The sequence below is a fragment of the Protopterus annectens genome, chromosome 1.part1 (assembly GCF_019279795.1).
Source record: "Protopterus annectens isolate FY-2018-M chromosome 1.part1, PAN1.0, whole genome shotgun sequence".
NCBI lineage: Eukaryota > Metazoa > Chordata > Ceratodontiformes > Protopteridae > Protopterus > Protopterus annectens.
Genome location: NC_056726.1, coordinates 297,502,615 through 297,527,806, shown reverse-complemented (window position 1 = coordinate 297,527,806; position 25,192 = coordinate 297,502,615). Strand labels below are relative to the sequence as shown.

General features: G+C 44.5%; 1 protein-coding gene across 1 annotated transcript in view; it reads left to right on the top strand.

The window, feature by feature from the left end:
* The window catches only part of LOC122804637 (40-kDa huntingtin-associated protein-like), a 680,147-nt gene that overhangs the window by 232,668 nt on the left and 422,287 nt on the right, over positions 1–25,192 (top strand). Inside the window, exon 5 of the mRNA XM_044074619.1 lies at positions 8,728–8,796. Coding sequence (XP_043930554.1) covers positions 8,728–8,796 — 69 coding nt within the window. The remainder of the gene's footprint in view (positions 1–8,727; positions 8,797–25,192) is intronic.

Sequence of the window (25,192 nt, the reverse complement as noted above, 5' to 3'; positions counted from 1 at the left end):
CATAGCATTCAGGAACTGGAGTATCCTGGATGCTGATGCCTGTGACACCCCAGCATGTCCCCTGTTGTCTCTGAAAGGTTCCTATAGCTAAAATTCTAAATGCTACACATACCTTTATCTCCACTGGTATTGGTTCTCCCCCGTTTGCCCTGAGTCTAAAGTTGAGGATGACAGAGGTTGCAGAGTTCCTGTTGTGTGCGCCTCTCTCTCTCTCTACCACTCTGTAGCACTGCAAAATTTCCACCTCATGCAGATTGTGATAAGTTAATCGGGGTCTGAAAACTGTTCTCCTTCTTGGCTGTGGTCTATTAGCAGCATGGACTTCAGTCTGTTGCACATACAGATGAATTAAAGCAACAGCAGCACCTAACATTCTTTCTGTGTAGACACCTTTCTGTGGATGTATTCAGTGGGTTTTAGAATTTGCAGGGAAAACCAGCACTAAGTCTACACGGTTGCTTTATAGCTTGTTGAATAGTTCCTCCATCTTGGATTGGTTGATTGGCATACAGTTCAGCTGCTTATGCTGTGATTAGCATGCCAGAGTGTTTAATGTGGTTCCGCGGCTCTACATACTGTGTTGAGCACTTACTGAACACAGAACAGTGTACTACTATGTGCGCTTCGCAACGCAACGAGCACATGGTCTTACAGGACCATGTAAGGTTTATTGAATCTTTCTGATTATTTATTATTAGCAAAAAAGAGAGGCAGGTGGAAAAATCAATAAGGGGTCAAAGTTTTAAGCTGTGACATAATTAAACCATTTTATGATTAAAATATTTGTTGTAACTATGGCTTAGATAAGACTTTCAGTAGATAATTTAAAGCATACATGAAAAAGCATAAGTGAAGCCTGTAATGAAGGGATGGAAAGGACAAAAAATTTACATAGGAAGCGTCCATCGAGGATGTCAGTTCAGCCCTTTTCTGTTTAGTTTACTGCTTAATACAAAGATATTTAGGGTTAAGTGTGAAACTGCAAAGATGAGGCTGGGAGTTGGGGGAAGAGTTTAGTATCTACAACTATATATAGTTTTACAGACAATGTGATTATCATGGTGAGAGAGAGATTAAGTATCAAATGTCTTTTTTTCATCTGATTCAATGTGTGGGTTGTCTAATTTGTCCAGATCTGTCCTTGGAGCCTAATACCAAAGCCGTAGATCTGAGAAATGCACATCTACCTACCCACAATAACCATATGATCTCCAGCATTGCAAATTTTAACCATGATCTCCAGCAATACAGATTTTACTTTAAATACCTTCTTTTTAAATGACATCCCAAAAGCTTTCCACATATTTACCATCACTTTTCTGTTCTCTAAGATGTGTTTCAAGACTGCAGTAGTATTTTCTTCACTCCAAACTGTACTCCTAAAATCCTAAATCTTCATGCAAGTATTTTAAAAGCGCAGTCCATTTTTTTGCCTTTTTCCTAATCCTTTACTGTTCTCTGTATTCTAGCTAGAATATTTTTAAACACCTTTATTAAATTATCATTTATGACCGAGGTAATCATGCATTAAAAGAGAAGAAAACAAACACTTTTAACAGTTTTCCATTTAAATACAATGTACTTCACATATATTTTCTTTGCTGCTATCATTAGTCCAACATTGCAAAAAATTGCTGAATTACTTCCTTCCCTTAATCCTCATACCTCCTCCTCCTAAACATTATACATATTTTGTTCCCACAATTTCCATTTACTTGTATGCAGTTTGCTCCTTTACTTTTTAAGGATCTATCTTATAGGTTCATAGGTTCATACTAGGCTATCTGCCCTAGGGCATTTATAAGCCTAGCCAGAGTATGTTTGCCTTTCGCCACCCATTTTAAATTAATTTTGCTATGCCCTTTTTCGAGGTTAGTATACTGTGCCTCTGTCTAACAGTGACACAGAAGTGATACCCGGGGTAAACCTACGATCTCCCATCCACTCATCAAGATTCCTCTTGAAGAGAGTCAATGAGGGACTCTGCCTAACCTGGACTGGGATTTTATTCCAGAGTGAAGGGAGCCCCTCTGGGTTATGAATCTGTCCCTCCAGCATGTCCTATTTATTTCAGTGCTGAGGTTCAAGTCTCTCGAGCACGTAGCTCGATGGGATTTGGATTTTTTGAGGTGCAGCATGTCCCTTAATTCCGGGTTGGACATGGCTTTATACGTCAGGCATAGGTCGCCTCTGAGCAGGCGGTATGCCACTGAGTAGAGCTGGAGTTTCTTTAACCGGGCAGCATATGGAATCTGTTTGAGCCCTTTGATCCTATTGGTGAGGTACTTTTGGGGTCTTTCCATTTGCTGTAGGTGTTTGGTAAGGTACATCCCAAAAGGGGCATTGCACTCGATTATGGGCCTGATGTGGGATGAGTAATGAGGCATGATGACCTCCCCTAATCTAGATGTGAATCCCTTCATGATTAGGTGGGCTGTGTTTTTCTAACCACTTTGGCCACGTGGTTGTCAAATGAGAGATTGCTATCAACTTGGGTCCCCAGGTCCCTAATTACTTCTTCCGTACTTAATGGATTACCACCTATGTGGTAATTTGTGGGCACTTTTGTTTTTGCCAAAGGGGATGACTATACACTTTTTGGCGTTTAGCTTGAGGCCATGGCTCTGGCACCAGTTGTCTGTTTCTATGAGGCACTTTTGGAGGATGCTTGTGTCGGCTGTAGAGTCGATTATGGTGCCCAGTTTGCAGTCATCTGCGAATTTGGTCAGCCAAAGTCCTTCTGTGTTGGCATATACCTCCGAGAAATATATACCGAACAAGAGAGGTCCCAGGACTGAGCCTTGTGGGACGCCACTTGTAACTGGTTTGGAGTCTGACATGGCTCCAGCAATTCTAACCATGTGGGTTCTGTCCTTGAGCCAGTTTGCAACCCATCTAGTGACATAGGGGCTTATATTTAAGCTGGTGAGCTTATCTATAATGCCCGAGTGGGGTATTGTATCGAAAGCTTTTGCGAGGTCCAGGTAGGCTGTGTGGACCACCTTCCCTTCGTCAATGGCCTTAGTGACTGTTTCAAAGAAGTCGACCAGGTTTAAGTGGCAGGATCTGCCCTTAAAAAAGCCGAACTGGGTAGGATCCAGTGTCTGTTGGTCCCCAATATCTTTATTTATGAGGCCATGATGATCTGTCCCGTAGCTTTGCAGACCAAGCTAGTCAGGCTTATGGGGCGATAGTTTCCAGGGTCCGTTGAGGTACCACCTTTGTGGAGAGGGACCACTGTTGCTGTACGCCACTCTTTGGGTACATATCCTGTAGTAAGGCTGAGATTGAACAGTAGTTTTATGTTTGGGTTTAGCTCTTCTTGGAGTTCATGTAGGATGCAGCCCGGGACACCGTCTGGTCCCATTGATGCTGTGTTTTTTGCTTTGGAGAGGGCGGCTCTTACCTGAGCATCTGAGATGTCAGGGGGGCAGCACTCTGCTGGGATAGATATTTGCCCTTTTGGTGGGGGGGGGGGGGAGACGTTTGCACTGAACCTGTCAGCTAGGATGTTGGCAATGTCTGTGGGTTCAGTGTATTTTTTGTCATTTTGGACTAATTCTGAGCATATCTGGGAATTCCCACCCAGGTTCCTAACATAAGTAAAGAAAGTCTTGTGATTATCCTTAGTGTCCTGTGCAATTTTTCTCTCGAAGTTGGCCTTAGACGATTTTATGAGTGCCCTTAGTTTTTTGCTAATACTGATCAGAGATGCCTTCCCTTTTTGGGAATGAATAACACACCTGATACTCTTGTAATAGGTGACTCTATTGTCAGACACACTGACATCCCGCTTACCAGGCTGAATAAAGAGAAGGTCACAGTGAGCTGCCTGTCGGGCGCTAGGATCTGCCACATAACGCAAGCACTCAGGTCACTCCAAAGCAAATACAAATATGACTCAGTCATTGTACATGCTGGCGTGAATGACCTGAGATGTACCTCCCTCGACTATATGAAAAGAGACATAGAGGAGCTCTCTGATCATGTAGCCCAGGCCGGTATGACTGTGACCTTGAGCAGCATCTTACCCTCACCTAGAATGATGCCACAGTATAAAGACAAAATGATTGATTTTAACAATTGGCTAAAATTTTGGTGCCATTCAAAGGGGATCCAGTGTCTGTCAGCCTGGGATGACATGCTCGACAAGCCTCGCTGCTTCGCTAGGGACGGCTTGCACCTGTCACCCCTGTGCTTTCGGATATTGGCAAAGGCTCTTGCCACCCCCATAGTGCCTTTTTTAGGCAAGGCTCGAAAGTCAAACCCACCTCCATAAACAGCACAAGGAACAAGAAACTAAGGGTAATGCTGCTAAACGCCAGAAGTCTCAACCTCAAGATGCATGCACTCGAAGCTCTCCTCAGTATGGAGAACATCGATATCTGTGCAGTGACAGAAACCTGATTGAAGGCTCCAGAGAGCACCCCAGCACTACCAGGTTATAGCTCATATCATGCTCTTCGACCCAAAAACCCGGACCGAACCACAAAAGGAGGGGGGGAGTTTCCATATTTATCAAGGATATCCACACCTCCAGGTTAGTGGCATTGCACAAAGTATCGGAGACCATCCATGTGCAACTGACAGTGGGCAAGACTGCTTTTCAGTTTATAGCATCTTACAGACCATCCTCTCAAAGTCATGAATCCCACTCGGCTTTCCTGAAAACACTGGAGAACATGAAGATCTCTCCAAACACCATTATACTGGGCAACTTCAACTACCCAAACATAGACTGGGAGCATTACTCAAGCCCCAGTTCCTGGAATTTATAAACTCAAATGCTATGGAACAACTAGTCACCACTCCCACAAGAGGGGAAAACATACTAGACCTGATAATTACCAACATGGGGACTCTATGCTCCATACCAGAAGTATATCCCTCATTGGTAAGATCAGACCATAAATTAATTTCACTGGATATCCACTTCCCGACCCCACCCCAGCCCAGAAAACCACAGTGCAAAACTTCTCAAAAGCAAACTTCACACTTCTCAAAACCGAAGTGGAATCCTTCAAGGCCCCAGAGCCAGTGGAAACTACGGCCCAAACTGCAGAATCCTATATAAACGCATTCTACGGACATCTCCAGGAATGCATGGATCATGCTATCCCAAACAAAATCAAGACCCAATCATCCAAAGGCAGGCGTCCAGTCTGGTGGACCCCAGCCATAAATAAACTGTACAACAGAAGGAGGAAGCTACTACATGATAGAGCAAAATCCCTAAAAGGGAAGGCATCTCTGATCAGTACTAGCAAAAAATTATGATCCCTCATAAAATCCTGCAAGGCCAGCTTCGAGAGAAAAATTGCACAGGACACTAAAGACAATCATAAGGCTTTTTTCAGTTATGTTAGGAACCTGAGATGCAACTCCCAGACTTGTTCTGAGTTGATTCTTAACGACAAAAAATACACTGAACCCACAGACATCGCCAATATCCTGGCAGACAGGTTCAGTGCAAACTTCTCCCCCCCCTCCCCCCCAAAAGAGCAAGTATCTATCCCGGCAGAGTGCAGCCTCCCAAACATCTCTGATGCTCAGGTGAAGGCCGCCCTCTCCAAAGCAAAAAACACTGCTTCCATGGGACCAGATGGCGTCCCGGGTTGTGTCCTACATGAACTCCAAGAAGAACTAATCCCTCAAGTAAAACTGCTGTACAATCTCGACCTCACTACAAGATATGTGCCCAAAGAATGGTGTACAGCAACAGTGGTCCCACTCCACAAAGGTGGCGCCTCTGCGGACCCTGGAAACTATCGCCCCATAAGCCTGACTAGCCTAGTCTGCAAGGCTATGGAGAGGATCATCATGGAACTCATAAACAAAGACATTGGGGACCTACAGACACTAGATCCTACCCAATTTGGCTTCGTCAAGGGCAGATCCTGCCTTTTGAACCTGGTCGACTTCTTCGAAACAGTCACCAAGGCCATAGATGAAGGGAAGGTAGTCCACACAGCCTATCTCAACCTCGCAAAGGCATTTGACACAATACCCCACTCAGGCATCATAGATAAGCTATCCAGCCTAAATATAAACCCCTATGTCACAAGATGGGTCACAAACTGGCTCAAAGACAGAACCCACAGAGTCCGAGTTGCTGGGGCCATGTCAGACTCAAAACCGGTCACAAGTGGCGTCCCACAAGGTTCTGTCCTGGGACCTCTCTTGTTCGGTATTTACTTTTCTGAGGTACCGGCCAATGTGGGAGGACTATGGCTCACCAAGTTCGCAGATGACTGCAAACTGGGCGCCATAATTGACTCTCCAGCTGACACAAACATCCTTCAAAAAGGTCTCGCAGAGACGGATAACTGGTGCCAGAGCCATGGTCTAAAGCTAAATGCCAGAAAGTGTATAGTCATACCCTTTGGCAAAAACAATGTGCCCACGAATTACCACATAGGTGGTAACCCATTAAGTACAGAGAAAGTAATTAGGGATCTGGGGACCCAAGTTGATAGCAATATCTCCTTTGACAACCACATTGCCAAAGTGGTTAGAAAGACCTTCTACATAGCCCACCTCATCATGAAAGGATTCACATCTAGATCAAGAGAGGTAATCGTACCTCTTTATTCATCCCTCATCAGGCCCATCATAGAATACAATGCCCCCTTTGGGATGTACCTTACCCGACACCTGCAGCAATTAGAAAGACCCCAAAAGTACCTCACCAGGAGGATCAAGGGACTCAAACAGATGCCATATGCTGCTTGGTTAAAAAAAACTCCAGCTCTACTCAGTTGCATACCGCCTACTTCGAGGCGATCTATGCCTGACATATAAAGCTATGTCCAACCCAGAATTAATGGACATGCTCCACCTCAGTAAATCTAAATCCCTTAGAGCCACGTGCTCGAGGGACTTGAACCTCAGCACAGAAATAAATAGAACATGCTGGAGGGACAGATTCATAACCCAGAGGCTCCCTTCACTCTGGAATAGAATTCCAATTCATGTTAGGCAGAGCACCTCACTGACTCTTCAAGAAGAATCTTAATGAGTGGATGGGGGATCGTAGGTTTGTCCCAGGGATTACTTCCGTGTCACTATTAGACAGAGGCACAGTAAACTAAACTTTAAAAAGGGCACAGTATACTCAAAGCAAGGGGTGGCATAAGCCAAACACAATCGGGCTAGGCTTATAAATGCCCCAGGGCAGATAGCCTAGTATGAACCTATGAACCTATGTGTCTGTGCCATGACTTCACAGGAAGTCGGACATGTGGTGTAATTTTTAAGAGCTGGGAAAGCAAGGGTCCACTGGGAAGCATTGAACAGGGTGGTGTGAGCTGTGGTGTAGCAAAGGAAGGTCCTTATTAGTGTGACAACATCCTTTTCCTGAGGCCCTGGAGACTACCTCAAAATTTGTGTTATTTGCTGAGGTGATTTGAAAGTTGACTTTGTATTTGTTATGAGACTTAGGAATGAAAAGAAGGTTTGTCTTTTTGGGGGGGGTTCAGAATTGGATTGATTTTGCTAGCCAGGAGAATGAATCTTGTGTTAGCTGTTGAAGAAGAGTGGAACTTTGGGCAGAACAGATAAAGGGTAGCATTACTGCCTTATTAGACTACTTTGATGTGTTTGAGGCAGTGTGTAAATCACAGATGAATAAATAATGCCCTTTCATTAGAGTGTATTATTCAGGTTACAAATTAAGATGTCGTGTCCATTCATTTATGCGAACATGTTTGTCATATACAACAATAACATGATCTTTAATTCTTTTAATGTTTGTGTACTTCAGAAGATACCTATATAGGTATTATTTTTGCTGGTTGGAATTTGTTTTAGTCTAAGGAAGATCATTGTCTTGTACTTGAATGGATGTGTATTTTGTCATACTATTTTATTAAACTACTGAATATTGATTTCTTAGCCTACAAGAGTAATATTTTGCTGCTCTGTGGTCAGTGGGTTATTACATTAGTGTTCCCTGTGAGATTTAGAGAAATCTGCTGCTAATGCTTCCTGTGGATTTGAGTCTAATGCACCAGTCGAAGATTTGTGAAATTTTGGTGGAAGGCTACCGCTATGCTTCACAGGGACTACTAAGAAAAACAGCTTCTGGGAAGTAACCCAAATGTTTTGATTTATTCTTAAGGGTAGTCTCTTCCCTGATGCGGCCGCTGTGGTGAAGCGGTTAGCGTTGCCGCTTCACAGCAAGAGATTCTCTAGTTTGATCCTCGGCTGAGGTGCCTTCTTTGCGGAGTCTGCATGTCCTTCCTGTGGTCGCGTGGGTTTCCCTGTTTCTTCCCACATCCCAAAGACATGCTGTAAGTGGATTGGACACTCTAAATTGGCCCTAGGCGTGAGTGCATGCATGTGTGTGCCTTCTGTGGAAGGTTGGGTGCCGGGCTGTCAACTTGACACTGTAAAACTCCACTGCAATCATGAGCAGACAGGTGTGGCGACCCCTAACCGGGAAAAGCTAAAAGAAGTCGTCTCTTCCTAATGATATGCTGTTATAACTGCCCTTAACTCTATACTGTACCGCCTGTGCATGAGTAGTGTTGTATACCATTTTATGTGCGCAATTTAGGCAGTTTCAGGATATAATGGTATTCTTTAGTCTTTGCTGCTGCTACTACTTCATTAATATTTTATTCTTGTATTGTGCAATGCTATTAACATTTATAACAATTGTAGTATTTTAAAAATGTTCTTATTCTGTTAAAGGGACCGTGGTATGTTCTTCTCTCTCTGTTGTAGGTGTACATTGAACTAAACCAGCCTGTAATGGCAGCCAGCTTGTGCTTAGAGGTGGCCAATGCACTAAAGGTGAGTACCGGCATGAGCCATCCTACTTTTTGAAGACATGTTGATCATTAAAGAAATGCTTGTGTGTGTGTGTGTGTGTGTGTGTGTGTGTGTGTGTGTGTGTGTGTGTGTGTGTGTGTGTGTGTGTGTGTGTTTGTGTGTGTATGTATATACCACATTGCCTCTATATTCCAATGAGTCATCCAAAAGCAAATTAATCTTCATCAAGTTTTATATATTGAAATGTATATAATTCAAAAATGACTACAAACACATTTTTTTTTTTTGCGGAGTGATGGGTATTGTCCTCCCAACCCATCCCCCACTTTTATATATTAACACCATGGTTACACTACAGTGGATAAAATTGAAAACCCCCAGTGTATTGCAGGACTGGCTTGCACTGTTTATGTGCATGTGGTTTGACAAACTATGTAAAAGAAATTGAAGAAAAGTGCTTGATGAGTCTACCTTCATTGTAGTATGTATATATTACGTGGCACAGTTTTGCCATAGTTAGCATTTCTGCCTTACAGCAATTGGTTCTCTAATTTGTTTTTCAGCTAGGCTGTCTTTTATGCAGAGTCTGCACATCTTTTCTGTGTGTGGGTTTTTCATCAGGTTATCTGGTTACCTTCAGCATTTAAAAGATGTGCTTGTAGGTGAATTAGCAGTCCTCTGAATTGCACATAGGTAAGTATGTTATGAGTGAGTGCATCCTGCAGTAGTGTTGATTTGTCCAGGATGAGTTTTTGTGCCTTTGCTCTGGGTGCTGGGATAGGCTGCAACTCCTTTGAGACCAGAAACTGAGTTTGTGTGCGTGTAAACTGTTAAAAAAGCTTCTTTTTGCAATAAAGTAGTGATTTTAAAGGACAAAGATATGATCAGGAAAATAAGCCTTAACTTATAACTGCTATTTTTTTTTTTTTTTTGGTAATTGATCTTTAATGACTTTGTCTTTTAAACATTTTTGAAAGCTGTAGAATATAGCAATTCTTCTATGTATATTATGTATCCAATAGACAGTTCTAGTAATAATTGTAACAATTGTTTTTATGGTAATCATGGAAATTTGCCATATATCAATGAATTTGCTTAGAATGTTTCATCTTCAATGTATTTCACTTAGAGTATAACCAGCAATGTTGTTTAGTAGTTAATTTCCAGAAATAACTTTTGTTAAGTTTGTTGACTTTTTTTTTTAATTGGTAATACAGTAATTCTCCTAGAAGCATTCACCTCTGGTAAGGGAGTTTACCAGCTGATCCCAGGGCCTTTGAGTTGATGAATTCCAGGAAGTGCTTTGCCTGGGAATTTATACTCGAGTAGTTTTCCCAGTGAATGGTAGGGTAATTGAAATCGCCCAACATCAGGGTGTTCGGTAGGACCTTCATGTTTTCCAGTGTCTCCAGAAAGGTGGAGTGGTGGTCCTGGGTCATGGAGGGTGATCTGTAGCAGGCCACAATTTGCATTGCAGATTTGCCTGATGTTAGTTGCACATGGATGATCTGAGAAGTATCATGCTGCGCCACTAACCTGGAGGTTGTAGGTATCCTTGATGAATATGGATAGCACCCCCTTCTTTTGTGTTTCGGTCTGTGTTCTATGGCCGAAACGTGTGGTATGAGTTGTAGCCCGGTAGTGCTGGTGTGCTCTCTGGAGTCTTGAACCAGGTTTCAGTTACTGCACAGATGTCGACGTTCTCCATACTGAGGAGTGCTTCGAGTGCGTGCATTTTGAGATTTAACTCTTGGCGTTGAGTAGCATAACCCTCAGTTTTTTGTTAATTGTGCTGTTTACGGAGGTGGGTTTGACTTTTGAGCCTTGCCTAAAAAAGGCATTGTGGGGGCAGCAAGAGCTTTGGCAAGTATTCGAAAGCCTAGGGGTGACAGGTGCAAGCCGTCTCTTGCGAAGCAACGCGGCTTGTCGAGCATGTCGTCCCAGGCTGACAGACACTGGATCCCCTTTGAATGACACCAGAAGCTTAGCCAATTGTTGAAATTGGTCATTTTTTCTTTATACTCAGGTATCATTCTTGGTGAGGGCTGGATGCTACTCAGGGTCATACCAGCCTGGGCTGCATGATCAGAGAGCTCTTCCATGTCTCTTTTCATGTAGTCCAGGGAGGTACGTCTCTGGTCATTCACACCAACATGAACAATGACAGAGTCCTATTTGTACTTGTTCTGGAGTGACGTGAGTGCTTGTGTTTTGTGGCAGATTCTGGCTCCCGACAGGCAGCTAACAGTAACCTTCTGCTTGTCCAGTCTAGTGAGTGGGGACGTCAGTGTGCCTGACTATAGAGTCCCCTATTACTAGTGTGTTAGGTATGTTATTTTGCCTTAAGGGCTGTGATTGTGTGGCACACTGATTTTGTATTTTATATGTTGTGTAGTTTGTGATGGGAAGTGCAAGTTGTTTGGGTGTCTGCTTTGGAGGTCTCTGATGCTTTTGCAGGTTTTTATTTAGAGCCTCCGAGTATGATTTTGTGTATTTATGTGTATTTTTTGCCAGTGCTGTTTTAGTATGTCTGTGTGCGGCTGGAGGTGTGGTGCAAGTGTTAACCTTCTCCTCTTGATTGTGTGTTCCAGTCTTGGGTGGAGACAGCTTAGCTTCCAGTTTGGCTGTATAATTGCATCTCTCGCATATGTTAGTGTTTTGTGGTAGGAGGAGAGGGTTGTTTGTGTACATGAGGTAGTTGTAACATTGCCTCAGGATACCCAGATTCACCAGCTGGACTGGAGAGTGCACCTGAAGTTGCCCTTTGGTCATGCCGGAATAGTAGGATGAGCTGCTTAGTTGCTTGGTTGGTGAGGGGGTGAATAAAGAGCCTTGCCCTGCTGGGCAATCAGTGTCAAGGTATATTAGTGCTTGCTATTAGGTCTGAGCATGTGCTGGGCTGTAAGATGCCTTTTGAGTGCTTAGGTTGAGAGTTAGACTAGTTTCAAGGGAAAAATTGAAGAGGAGACTTAGTGGAGCTGAGAATAATTCAGCCGTAGCTAACCAGCGCTGCCTGGTGCGCAAAACCGTGCAAACATGGTTTTTGCAGTAGGGAAATGAAAGAGATAGAAGTTAGCCCAAAATGGCCAATAAACTACTAACTTCTGGGCTGGAACCACTCCTCCAGGGACAGATAGGTTGCTCAAAGCTCCCCTCTCTCACAGATGAACAGAGAAACTTCCTTCTATCTAAGTAAGTTATGGGCAACTCAGAAACTAGTATCACAGCCCTGAATTCAACAATAGCCTGAAAACTGGACTATACTAGCTTAGAAAGGTGGGAAACAAGGATTTTTTTTTGTTTGTTTTTTTGAAAAGGTAAGGAAAAAACAGTAAAAATACACTTTAAAACAGCTTTAAATGACTACAAACGATCAGAAAAGGCTATTACACTTTAGTGTGTAGCCTACAACAGTTAAACAAATTAATTAAACAAAAAACAACTTTTTAAAAGTGCAGGCAGTCATATAAGTACAATATGTGAAAAAAACAAGCTTTTAAATCACAATAAATGCTAGAAAATCTGCGTTTAGGCGGAAAACAGTAAGTACAGCAGGAAAGTACAGAAAACTGATACTTAATCACTCCAAAGTCTCTCTTCTAAGCTAGAAGGCTTGTATCAGTTTAAGGCTTTCTAGTGCTACCCATTAGGTTAGTTACAGGAAAGATGGGAAACAAGCACGGTCTTTTAAACCAGAAAGTTGAAAGAGACGGACAAACTGTCCAAATGGTCAATAAACTACAAGTTTCTGGGCCAAAAACCTCTCCTCTCGTGGTAGAAAAGGCTACCTAGTGTTTACCACTCCCACTGATAAGTTAGAAGGCTTTCTTCCAACACAGAAAGGCTTGCGGGGCTCAGAAGCTTACCAACAGTCCTGGATACAGCAACTCTGTATCTGGACTAGGCTAGTTACAGGAAAGGTGGGAAACAAGCGCAAGGGCAGCTTTTAAACCAGAATGTTGAAAAATATGGGAAAAAAACTGGCCAGACGGCCAATAGCTACAATTTCTGGGCCAGGAACCACTCCTCTTGTGGTAGATAGGCTACTTAATACTTACCACTCCCACTGATAAGCTAGAAGGCTTCCCTCCAACACAGAAAGGCTTGTGGGGGGGCTCAGAAGCTTACAAAGAGTCCTGGATACAGCAAATCTGTACCTGGACTAGACTAGTTACAAGAAAGAGGGGGAACAGGTACAAACATAGGCTTTTAAGCCAGCAAGTTGAAAGATATGGAAAATTGCCTAAACGACCAAATAAACTACAATTTCTGGGCCAAAACTCACTCTTCCCATGGAGGATAGGCTACCTTGAACTTGGTCATCACCAACATGGGCAACAGGTGTTCCACACCGGAGGTCAACCCGTCACTGGTTAGATCAGACCATAAACTAATCACCCCACCACCACCCCCAACTAAGGAAACCACAGTAAAATACTTTTCTAAAGCAAACTTCACCTTACTTAAGACAGAGGTGGTAAGTTTCACAGTCCCCGTGCTAAAGGATCATGCTGCCCAAGATGCAGAAACCTTTACAAATGCACGTTATGAGCACCTACAAGGATGCATGGATCGTGCCATCCCTAGCAAAACCAAGACTCACTCCTCTAAGAGAAGGAAACCAGTTTGGTGGACCCCTGCAATAAACAGGCTATAAATAGGAGGAGGAAACTAGTTCAGAAATAAAGCAAATCCCAAGAAGGAAAGACATCCCTGATCAGTATAAGTAAGAAACTAAGGTCCGTCATGAAATCATCCAAGGCTAACTTCGAAAGAAAAATAGCCAAGGATTCAAAAGATAACCACGAAGCCTTCTTCAGCTATGTTAAGAATCTAAGTGGCAACTCGTAGATATGCACTGAAGTAGTGCAAAATAGCACAAAATATACTGAACCTACTGATATTGCCAACATCCTGGCAGATAGATTCAGTGCAAACTTCACCCCCCTCTCACCTCCAAAAGGGCCCACAACAATACCGGAAAAGTGTAGTGTCCCAAAAAATTCAGAGACGCACAGTCGAAAACAGCCCTTTCAAAAGCCAAAAATACAGTGTCAATGGGACCAGATGGTGTCCGAGGCTGTGTCCTGCTCGAACTAACCCCCCACCTAAACACGCTGTTCAACCTCAGCCTCTCCACAGGCTACGTACCCATAGAATGACGCACAGCAATGGTTATTCCTCTCCACAAAGGAGGCGCCACAACTGACCCTGGTAACTATCGCCCCATAAGCCCGACTAGCCTGGTCTGCAAGGCTATGGAGTGCATCGTCATGGAACTCATTAAGAAAGACATTGGGAACCTCCAAACATTTGACCTGACCCAGTTCGGCTTTAAGGGCAGATGATGCCTACTAAACCTGGTTGACTTCTTTGAGACAGTCACCAAGGCCATAGACAAGGGAAAGGTGGATCACACAGCCTACCTTGACCTCTCCAAGGCTTTCGACACGATTCCCCACTCTGGTATTGCAGAAAAACTCACCAGCCTTAACATAAACCCCTATGTCACAAGATGGGTTGCTAACTGGCTTACAGACTGAACTCACACGCTAAGAATAGCGGGCTCCAGGTCCGACTCTAAACCAGTCACAAGTGGTGTCACGCAAGGATTGATCCTGGGACCCCTACTGTTCGGCATATACTTCTCAGAAGTACAGGCAAACACAGAAGGACTATGGCTAACCAAGTTCACCGATGACTGTAAACTGGGAGCCATAATTGACTCTCCGGCTCACACGGACATCCAAAAGGTCCCTACTGAGACGGACACCTGGTGTCAAAGTCATGGCCTCAAGCTAAATGGCAAAAAATGCATAGTGATCTCATTTGGGAAAAACAAAACACCCATGAATTACCACATAGGTGGCAGCCCCCTTAATACAGAAGAGGTAATAAGAGATCTGGGGACCCAGGTAGATAGTAATCTCTCCTGTGGCAATCATATTGCCAAAGTAGTTAGGAAGTCCGTCTATGTGGCCAATCTAATTACTAAAGGGTTCGAAGCTAGAAATAGAGGTTGTAGTGCCCTTCTACTCGTCACTGATTAGACCCATCATAGAGTACAATGCCCCATTTGGGATGTTCCTCACAAGACACTTCCAACAGTTGGAAAGACCACAAAAGTACCTCCCCAAGAGGATTACTGGCCTCAAACATATGTCCTGTGCGGCCCGACTGAAAAAACTTTGGCTGTACACAGTGGCATATCGCGTACTCAGAGGTGATCTCTGCCTGACTTACAAAGCCATGTCCAACTCAGAATTGATGGACATGTTCCACCTAAAGAAATCCAAGTCACTGCGAGCCACGCGTTCTAGTGAGCTAAACCTCGCCACAACTAATAAATAGAACATGCTGGAAGGATAGATTCTTGTCACAGAGACTCCCTATGCTTTGGAACAAAATTCCAGATTACATCAGGCAGAGCCCCTCACTAACACTCTTCAAGAGAAACCTTGATGAGTGGATGGGTAACAGAAAATACACCCCTGGAATCACTTCATTGGCTCTGCTTAACAGAGGATCAGTTAATTTATCAATGGGGTGGCGAAAGCTGTCACACTATGGCTAGGCTTATAAATGCCCTCGGGCAGATAGCCTAATACCTACCTATGAACCTAAGTGCTCATCTGCTTTTGTACTCTTCTGTTTTGTAAATCCCTGGGAGAGTCTGAAAATGGCCCATTGACATCAGTGCCACTTAACAATTTGCATTAAAATAAAGTAAAATAAAATGCAACATTTATATGTCAGTGTGTTTGTCCATTTATATATGTGTATAGAAGCACATAGATAAATGCCCACATACACACAGACGCACATACATGTGTGTTTGTGTGTGTGTGTGTGTGTGTATATATATATATGTATATATATATATATATATATATACACACACACACACACACACACACACACACACACACACACACACACACACACACACACATCTCTCTCAGGAAAGGGATTGCATGCATACTATATACTGGCAATGACTGTAGGTCAGGACTGGGCCCAAGCACCTGGATAGATGAGGCAGAAACCTTGACTACTGGGTATTATAATTGGATAATTAATGCAGATACATGATTGATGTAGCAGTGGCCTCAGAACTATTAAAGATAATCAAAGTTTTCTTTCAGCTACAGAAGAACTTTACTAGGCATCTGATAGTCACAGAGGTAAAACGTTTATTGTATGCAGACTGTAACTTGCCTTGCCTTTGTGAACATTTCTGTCAGCCTTCAGCTGCTAAACTTGGTCAGAAATGTTTGGTAACAGACATGATGTATAGCAATACTAGAGTTTATTATTTTGTATAGAAACCTAGCTACCTCTCTTCTTGGTTCATTTCCTGTTAGGCTGATAAATGCATGAACACAGCACCAATTTAGGTTATATATTTTGTTAGGGTGGACAATTATTATTCAAATTTGGGATCCTTGACACCCACATGTTTGAAAAAGTTATCTCTGGAAGTAGCAGTTTTGTCCACCAAGGTTGTTGCAGTCAGAACTTTTATATTTACCTACATGCAGTGAAACAGGTAGAGGCCATCTTGGCACAGTGTTTAATATCACAAACATCTATATGCAGCTTGTGCATAATACAGCTGTTGGAGCAGTGAGAGTGTCAGGCACATGCATCACAACAAGGCATTATGGCTAACTATGCCTCTGCGATTTTGCATACAGTTTCAAAACGTCCTTTACCAACACCTTGATGAATGATCATTCTTATTTGGTCCATCTGTTAAAGAAAGAATGCAGAAGTGTGACACGATGGGAAAACGCCTTATGTCATAGGAGTTAAATTTAAAACCTCACAATGATCTAGCAGGAACCAAAAGGGGTCCAAGTCTGTATGGTTTAGAAAATCCGAGCACCAACCCTTCGATTCCAGTTTTGACAGAGGTGACCGAAGTAGAGGCATTCCCTATAATGGACACAGACCCAGAGGTTGAGGAGGTCCAAAGAACCTGGAATATTTGGAACCCTTCTCTGATAGGCAGCTTAACTGCCCCTGAAGGGCTGCCAGAGTCCACTCCTCTAGAGGCAGTCAGAGGTCATTTCTCTCTCTATTACCTTCATGGCTGGCCATCACACAGGACTCTTGGGTCAGGAGAATAATGCCCAGAGGCTGTTGTGTACACTTTTCCCATACCCTTCCACTCCCCTTCCAAAGTGGACACTCCCAGATGTACAACCCCACCAGCGCAAAAAAAAGAACCATGTAAAAGGTCAAGCTGAATCAGATAAGGTAAGGGTATTATTTCAAGTTTTCTTTGTCTCCAAAGAAAAACAAATACCTTAGGCCAATCTTGGACCTAAGTGAACTCCATCAGTATGTCAAAAAGATTTTTCCCTGCTTGCAGGCAAATGATTTAATGTGTTCAACTGACCTTTAGGATGCCTACCTCCCCAACAAGATAGCAAAAATGTCCAAAAGGTTTTTTCAGTTCTGTAAGGGAGCCAGTTACTTCCATTTCAGAACCCTGCCCTTTGGTCTCACCACTGCCTTCCAGATGTTTATCAAGTTCAGGGACATGCTAGCAATGCACATGAGGCTGCTTGGGTTCCATGTGTTCCCTTACTTATACAACTCTCTCTCTCCTCACTGCCACATCAAAGAAATTTCTTATCAAGAGAGGATGGTCCAAGATACATGGACAAAACAAGATACTTACCTTTACATCAGTATTCTGGAAATGAGAGCAGTCCTTCTAGCATTGCTGGAACCTCTGGATTTCTTAAATCCATGGATGAGTTCCATCCAAACAGACAGCATGAAAGTAGTTTGGTACATCAACAATCAGGGAGAAACCAGATCCTATCCCCATGTTGGAAAGCTGTAAGAGTGTGGCAGTGAGCGATCACTTTGCTTTGCTTCTTGACACCAACACATAATCTTGGGAGAGTCAGCTGTCTAAATGGCAGGCTTAGCAGATGTATTCTATTGCCTTATGAGTGGCCTGTCAATCCGGAGGTAGCATATTAAATCTTTAGCCGCAGGGTCTATCCTTGCTGTGATCTCTTTTGCCTCCCCAGTCAACATCAAGTGCAGCAACTACTTCTCTCTAAGTCCCCCCAAAAGGGCAGTCCCTGAGAGACTTTCTAGTCATACAGTGGCAAGCTGGACTTCTTTATAGATCCCCCCTTCCCTGATGTCCAGATGCGTACAGAAGGCAATTGGGTGGAAAGTCACAGTGATTCTCATTACCCCATACTAAATCAGACAGATCTGGTCCCCCCTATAGAGACTTCACATCAGGGAGCCACTAGGGCAGTGGGATCCCAGAGAAGGGTCTCCTTTCTCATCCCTCCAGGATGCTTCACCCAGATCTTCCTAACCCCGTTAACTGCATGGTTTCTCCATTGCTGATAATAGCCATTAACCTTTCCTTGTGTCATGAGAAATCTACCCATAAAGTATACAGAAGTAAATGGAAACATTTTTCAGCTTGTGCACCTGCTCAATGAATAGCTTGATCCAATGCATCTATTCCTCAAATTTTTTTTCTTTCTTAGCTTTTCTTTTCAAAGTCTAGTTGTTCAGCTATAGTTGGAAACTCCCAAGTATCACCAAGGTTTCTACTCCTGCTCACTGGCCTCTCATAGGTTTCATAAGGCTTTCCTCAAGGGAACATTCCTGCTATATCCTCCAATCAAAGAAGCTGTCCATCTCTGGAACATGAAATTTGCACTAGAGGACTTAAAATCACCCTTTCAACCAGCATCTGCCACTTCATTGAAATTCCTATTTCGGAAGACGTTTATTCCTTGTAGCTGTAATTTCAGTGAGGGGAATATCTGAGATGCATGCCTTGTCCTCCTCCCTGCCTTATTTGGTGTTTCAGAACAGAATCTTAATAAGCAATAGTCCTACCTTTCTTCCCAAGGTGCATCCAAATTTTGTTTGAATCAACCCATTCATCTGCCAATCCTTTTTCTCCAGTCACTCTAGTGGAGTGAGTAGTTATTTGACACCTTCGATGCACCCTGACAGTTATGGTTCTACCTACACAGAACTGTGCCCATTAAAAAAGACCCACAGCTGTTTGATTTCCAAAATTACCTTGTCCAGATGGATATTGGATTGTTTAGCATTTGTATATTCTTCTAGCAATTATCCATTGCCATGTAAAACCAAAGTTCATTCCACAAGGGTGGTGACTGTGTCTGCCACCTTCTTCAATAATTCTTCAGTAGATGAAATTTGTACAGCTGCTGCATGGTCCATCTTACAAACCTTTGCTAAATGTTATAAACTGAACATGAGCTCCAGATCAAGGGCTTTCTTTGGAGCCACTATCCTTAAAAGTCTCCTGTCATGATTCCAACCATGTACTAAGTAGCTGAGGATTCGGACCCACAAGTCAGATCAAACAGATAGGAGGAGTAGGATATAGCAATTATGTACTTACCACAGTGCTGGATCCTTTCAGCCGTATCTGCTCAATATGATACAATATCCCGTCCTCCATCTCCCTTCCTGATTCTAGACTTGAAGGACCTGAAAGAACTGTCATCCCTGTCAAAGGTTTACCAAAAGAAACTTTTCGAGGCTTCAGAAAACCAAGTTATAATTTATTTTGTGCTTTCCTCCATAAGACAATAGAAACTTCATCAGAATAACATAAAATGAAAAAAAAAGCATCACCTCAGATAACCTCTACCATGCAATATCCCTGATAACATCACTTAAAGTGACTGCAGAGTTTATAAGTTACTGATTCATTTAACAAACATTGATCCTATGATACTTAACATTTAAAGCAGGAGATTTATCTGCCTGTAATTTTATCTGCCATTTAGGTTAATTTGTTACTAACCTGTTTGAAAAATCACCTACACATAAGTCACCATCCTCATGAACAACAACAAAAAATAAAAACTTTAACCCTCACAGATTGACAGAGTGCACATAATTGCCTGTTATTTAACCAGTAGCATATCCAAGACTCTGTTTAGAGGATTATGAGCAGGTCATCGATCGGAACCGGCTTATTATATGTTCGAGACATTGATGCCAAGAAATTCACCTCAAGACCTATCTTTGAGTACAATGCACCCTTTGGTATGTACCTAAACAGGCATATCCAACAACTGGAATGTCCATAGAGGTTCCTCACTAAAAGAATACAGGGAGTAAGTAATATGTCCTCTGCAGCCCGCCTCAAGGCCCTATCCCTGTATTCTGTCTCTTACAGGCTTTTGAGGGGATATCTATGCCTGGCATACAGGGAATTGTTAGACCCCACTCTGCTGGACCTCCTGCACATTCACAAAACAAACAGTAGCAGAATTACCCATTCTAAAGACTAAAACCTTGCCTGTGATATAAATAGGACCTGCTGGAGAGATAGGGTAGTCTCTGGGGGATACATACCTATCTGTGGAACAGGGTCCCCATCCATGTAAAGCATAGTTCCTCCCTAACCCAATTTAAGTGCAATTTGGACAGTTGGATGGGAAACTGGAAATTCATCTTTGGTTTCGCACCTAATGCAAACAGGTAACCTGTAAATGGTTCATCTCCCAGACCCATGCTTACACTTAGCAAGGGTAACAGAACGTGTCAGAGATTTGGGATGCAGTGCTAGGCTTAAAAAGGCCCTTGTGGTTGTTAGCGTAGTAATTACCTATGAAACCTGTAAGAGAGAAGTGAAGTTTGAGAGGTGAATCATGACATCCATGTTGAGAATACATAATAGTTTCGCTCAGTAGTTTCCCTTGGTTTACATTATTCAAGTGACATTGATCGGGTCTGTCGTATTATTAAAAAAAATTTGCTTGTCTTAAAGTCTGACCAACAGTTTAAGGATGTGGTAGGAGATTATCCGCACTTTTATTTTAAAAATAAGAAAAATTTAAAAAGATTGATGTTATGTGGTCCTATCTCGCCTACATTCTTTACTCACGGGTTCCTCGGCCGACTTATTTCTCTAGCACGAAGTCTCTAATTGGCTGGGCTAACCCGGTATCCCAAGATGCACCTCGCCCTAGCCCCAGATCTTGTTTGCCGCTCGTGGAGTTTAGGACGTGGTCTCGCTTGGCTGTGGCTAAGTACCCTTTCTTCAAAACTTTTCATAAGTCTTTAGCAGTCTGTTTCTCGTAAAAAGCTATTTTAAGAGCTAGCTTTTCATTGTGAGTGTACTGTGTAAGCGAGTAGTGTTTTTTTTGTGGTATCCCTCTGTTTTGGTGGGCTAGGCCCATTTAAATTAGAGGACCTAGTCCTCTCCTGTGTTGTTTTTTGTGTAAACTTGTGTTTTGTTGGTCGGTAGTTAGATTTCCTTGCTACACCAAAGAAACGTTTAAATTAGAGTTTTCTTGGTTGTTCGTAGTTTGTTTTTTTCCTGCCTTCCTCTTGTGTCTGTCGTTGTCGGTTGAGTGGGTGCTGTGAACTACTTATGTCTAAAGAGCAGAAAGAGCATAAACCCTCTGGGCTTAAAAAATGCTCAAAATGTGGCTACAAGATGTCCATCACAGATGGGCATTCTATCTGCATTTATTGTCTTGGTGCTATTCACCTGCTAGAGTCCAGCAGTTTTTGCCATGCTTTCAGCCCGAGGGTACTGCAGGAAAGAAAAAATAAGCTGATTTTGAAGGGCCTGGTTAAGCCTTCTTTTGAGGAGTCCTTAGACTGTTCTTCTAGTACTAAGTCTAAGACTTCCAGGGCCAAGAAAAGATCTCCGGCTCCATCTGTCTCATCGGAGCCCCGGAGAAGGTTTCGAAAGTGGATACTGCCTCCTCAGCTCCTTTGTCCTCAGGGGCCGCAGGAGGTATCTGTTGTACTGGAGTCTACCTCGGCCCAGATATTATTGGAGCCTATTCAGAGACGGTCACCCAGTGTTAGGCATGAGTCTCCGGGTAGGAGATCACAATCTCCTTCTATTTCCTCCAGATCCTCTAGGCTGTCCAATTTGGATGTGGATAGGGTGGTCCAGAGGCTCCTGCAGTCGCCGGTGTTAGCAAAATTGTTCTCGGCTCCGACCCAGTCGGCTCCGGAGCCAGTCCCTATTCTCATACCGGTGATTCCTCCTCAGAGCACTCCTGTGTCGTCGGAGCCGGAGTGCTCTGCGCCGAGTAATGTTCTCATGTCTGCTGCGATACCCCTTGCAAGTTTATTGAAGCCGACGTTGGCTCCAACCATGTCGGTTCTGTCCTCTGGTTTCGGTACTCTGGTTTCCTCAGTCGGACCCGAGGGGGATACCTCGGGACTCTTGTCGGTTCCAAGCCTCCCTCTTGGTGCATCGGCTCGAGGAACCCCGACTCCAGTTGTGGTCTCGGAGACGGGTCGGTCCTCGGATTTGGGGGGACCTGCCTTCGAGGCCATGAGGAGCGCACTGGCTAGATAGTCAGTTACATCACCCGGATCAGTCACTCCTTCCCCCTACACCCTGGCTAGAGCCTCTGACGCCCCCCTATCCATGGATGACAGAGCCCAAAGGTCTGAGGATACCCCCATGAGCGGTCCCCAACTTTCTGAGGGCCCCTCAGTGTCGGTGCTTGAGGAGCCCCCTAGAAAGAAGTTGTGCAAGAGGAAGCACATAGACTCCCAGGACGAGTCCCTCACTTCTGATACTGACCTCGAGGAGTCAGAGGGGGTGTCTCTAAGTCGTCCTCCGATGATGTCTCTTTCTCCGACATCCTGGAGATCTTGAGGCAGAGAGGCGACTGGCCGTCCAAGACCCCCTCTGAGGAGGAGTCAGTATTCCTCAAGGCCTTCGGAGCTCAACCCTCTGCCTCCTGGGTGTCTCCACCCTTCGATGAACTCCTGGATTTGATTTGTCGAAGGGTGTGGGAGACCCCTGATTCTGTGGAACCGGTGCCCAGACGTCCAAATAAGTTTCTTTCTGCTCCCCCGGGGAAAGAGTTCCTGACCAAAGGGGTTTCCGTAGATGCCTTGGTGGTGGCGGCAGCCACTCAGCAGGAAGTTGCAGAGGCTTCTTCTTCCGTCCATCCTCCTAACAAGGAGTCCAGGAGTATGGACCAGTACGGGAAGCATACCCTGTCTTCAGCGACCTTTACTTTGCGGTCGCTGAATTATCTTTGTCATTTTACTCTGCTCTAGAGAGATCTCCTTAAGGAGCTAGGAGACACTCTGATGGGTAACATGCCTGAGGTTGTAGCGCAGACTGTTAACGCCCAGTTGTCTACCCTTGGTTCCATTGTCAACTCGTCCATGAGGCTCATATCCTATGCAGCCGAATGGGCGAGTAGGGCAGCTAGCTCAGGTGTAGCTCTCAGAAGGCAAGCCTGGATGTGCCTGTGTCATTTCACGGAGGCCTTTAAGCTTCCTTCACTGACACCCCCTTTGATAGATCCTCACTCTTTGGGGCCAAAGTGAAAGACACCCTCACCAGATGCGAACAGGAGGGGAAGACCCTATCTGCCATAGGGGCTCGTTTCTCTCTTCCTTCTAGGCCTTAACCCAAGGCTCAGAGAGGAGAGAAAATGTGGTTCAAGAAGTCACAGAAGTCTTTCCCTGCCACTCAAGGTGAGTCCCCCTCCAGAGGCAGAGGAGGGGGAAATTATTCTGGAAGACGCCGTCCTAGAGGCAGAGGAGGCCCCCGCAACTCGGGAGACCGCAATTCCTTTTCGCGGGTCTTCCTTTCAGCGTTCCTGAGGCGTTGCCCGACTGTGCTGTTCCGGAGCCAGTCGGGGGCTGAATTTCATTGCATCTGGAAGCCTGGGAAAGCATCACCCAGGATCATTGGGTGCTTCGAATAGTTACCGGAGGTTACACTATCCCCTTTTTATCAGCACCCCCTCCAGTCAAAAGAATCCTGGACGTTCCACCCAGTCAACGGGATCAAGCAGCACTGGAAGTTTCAAAGCTGCTAGAAAAAGGAGTCATCCAACCAGTCCCCTCAGACCATATTGGATCAGGAACTTACTCAAGACTCTTTTTGGTGCCGAAAAGAACAGGGGACCTGAGGCCCATTCTGGATCTCAGCCGATTGAATCACTACGTTCTGAAGTCCAAGTTCCGAATGGTCACTCTTCAGTCCATTTTTCCCTTGCTGGAAAAAGGAGTATGGATGTGCTCCATCGATCTCAAGGATGCCTACTAACCACATCAAGATGGACAAGGCATCCAGGAGTCACTTACACTTCCGGCTGGGAGCCAGTCACTTCCAGTTTCGTGCCCTGCCCTTTGGTCTCACCACAGCCCCATGGTGTTTACCAAGTGTTTGGCAGTGGTGACGGCACACTTGAGACATCGGGGATTCCAGGTGTTTCCATATCTGGACGACTGGCTTCTCACCGCCCCCACCAAGCATCTCCTCATTCAAGCCAGGGAGGCTACCATTACACTTTGTCAACAACTAGGAATTACCTTGAACTGCGAAAAGTCTGCCTTGCTGCCCTCACAGCATGTTGTTTTTATAGGCGCAGTGCTAGACTCTATTCAAATGCGGGCCTTTCTGCCACAAGAGAGGATAAGTACGAGTGCTGCAGTCTCAGATTCACACATTGTTGCCCCTCAAGAGAGTTCAGGCCAGGTTAGTTCTCCAGCTCCTGGGATCCATGGCTGCCACCATCATGCTGGTGCCTCTAGCCAGGTTACACATGCGGATCCTACAGTGGCTCCTTTCAGCCCAATGGTCCTTTCAGAAACTTCCTCTTTCCCACTTGATACTTCTCACGGAACGGTGCAAACAGGACCTCCGCTGGTGGCTATGTTCCACCAATCTGGACAAGATGAGGAGCTTGATTCCTATGTCTCCAGTGGCCACGGATGCCTCCAGGTGGGTTGGGGGGGGGCATTATCTTGGCAGGACGGTCCAAGGCATGTGGCAAGATCACGAGGTACACCTGCACATCAATGTTCTAGGGATGAGAGCAGTGTTGTTAGCGTTGCGGGCACTCCAAAGCTCTCTTCCTCTGGAAACTATTACAATTCACTCGGACAGCATGTCCGTGGTGTGGTACCTGAACAAGCAGGGGGGAACCAAGTCTTATCCCCTCTGCAGAGAGGCCATGCAAGTGCGACATTGGGCAGTGTCTTCCCAACGGTTTTTAGTGGCAACGCACATTCCGGGAAAGACCAACGTGATAGCGGACAGGCTGAGCAGAGCTATTCTGATGCCTTACAAGTGGTCCCTGAACAACCGAGTGGTGGTTCAAATTTTCAACAGGTGGGGTCAGCCTTGCTGCGATCTCTTCACCAGCCCCCTCAATGCCAAATACAGCAAGTACTTCACACTGATCCCCCCACAGGGGGAGTCCCCCAGGGACGCTCTAGTCCACGATTGGCCCTCTGGTCTGATCTATGCTTTCCCTCAGTTTCCTCTGTTACCAAGAGTGATTCAGAAAGCCATATCCTTGGGAAGCAGGATGATTCTAATTGCTCCACACTGGCCTCGACAAGTATGGTTCCCTTTTCTTCAGCAGTACGCAGTGGACGG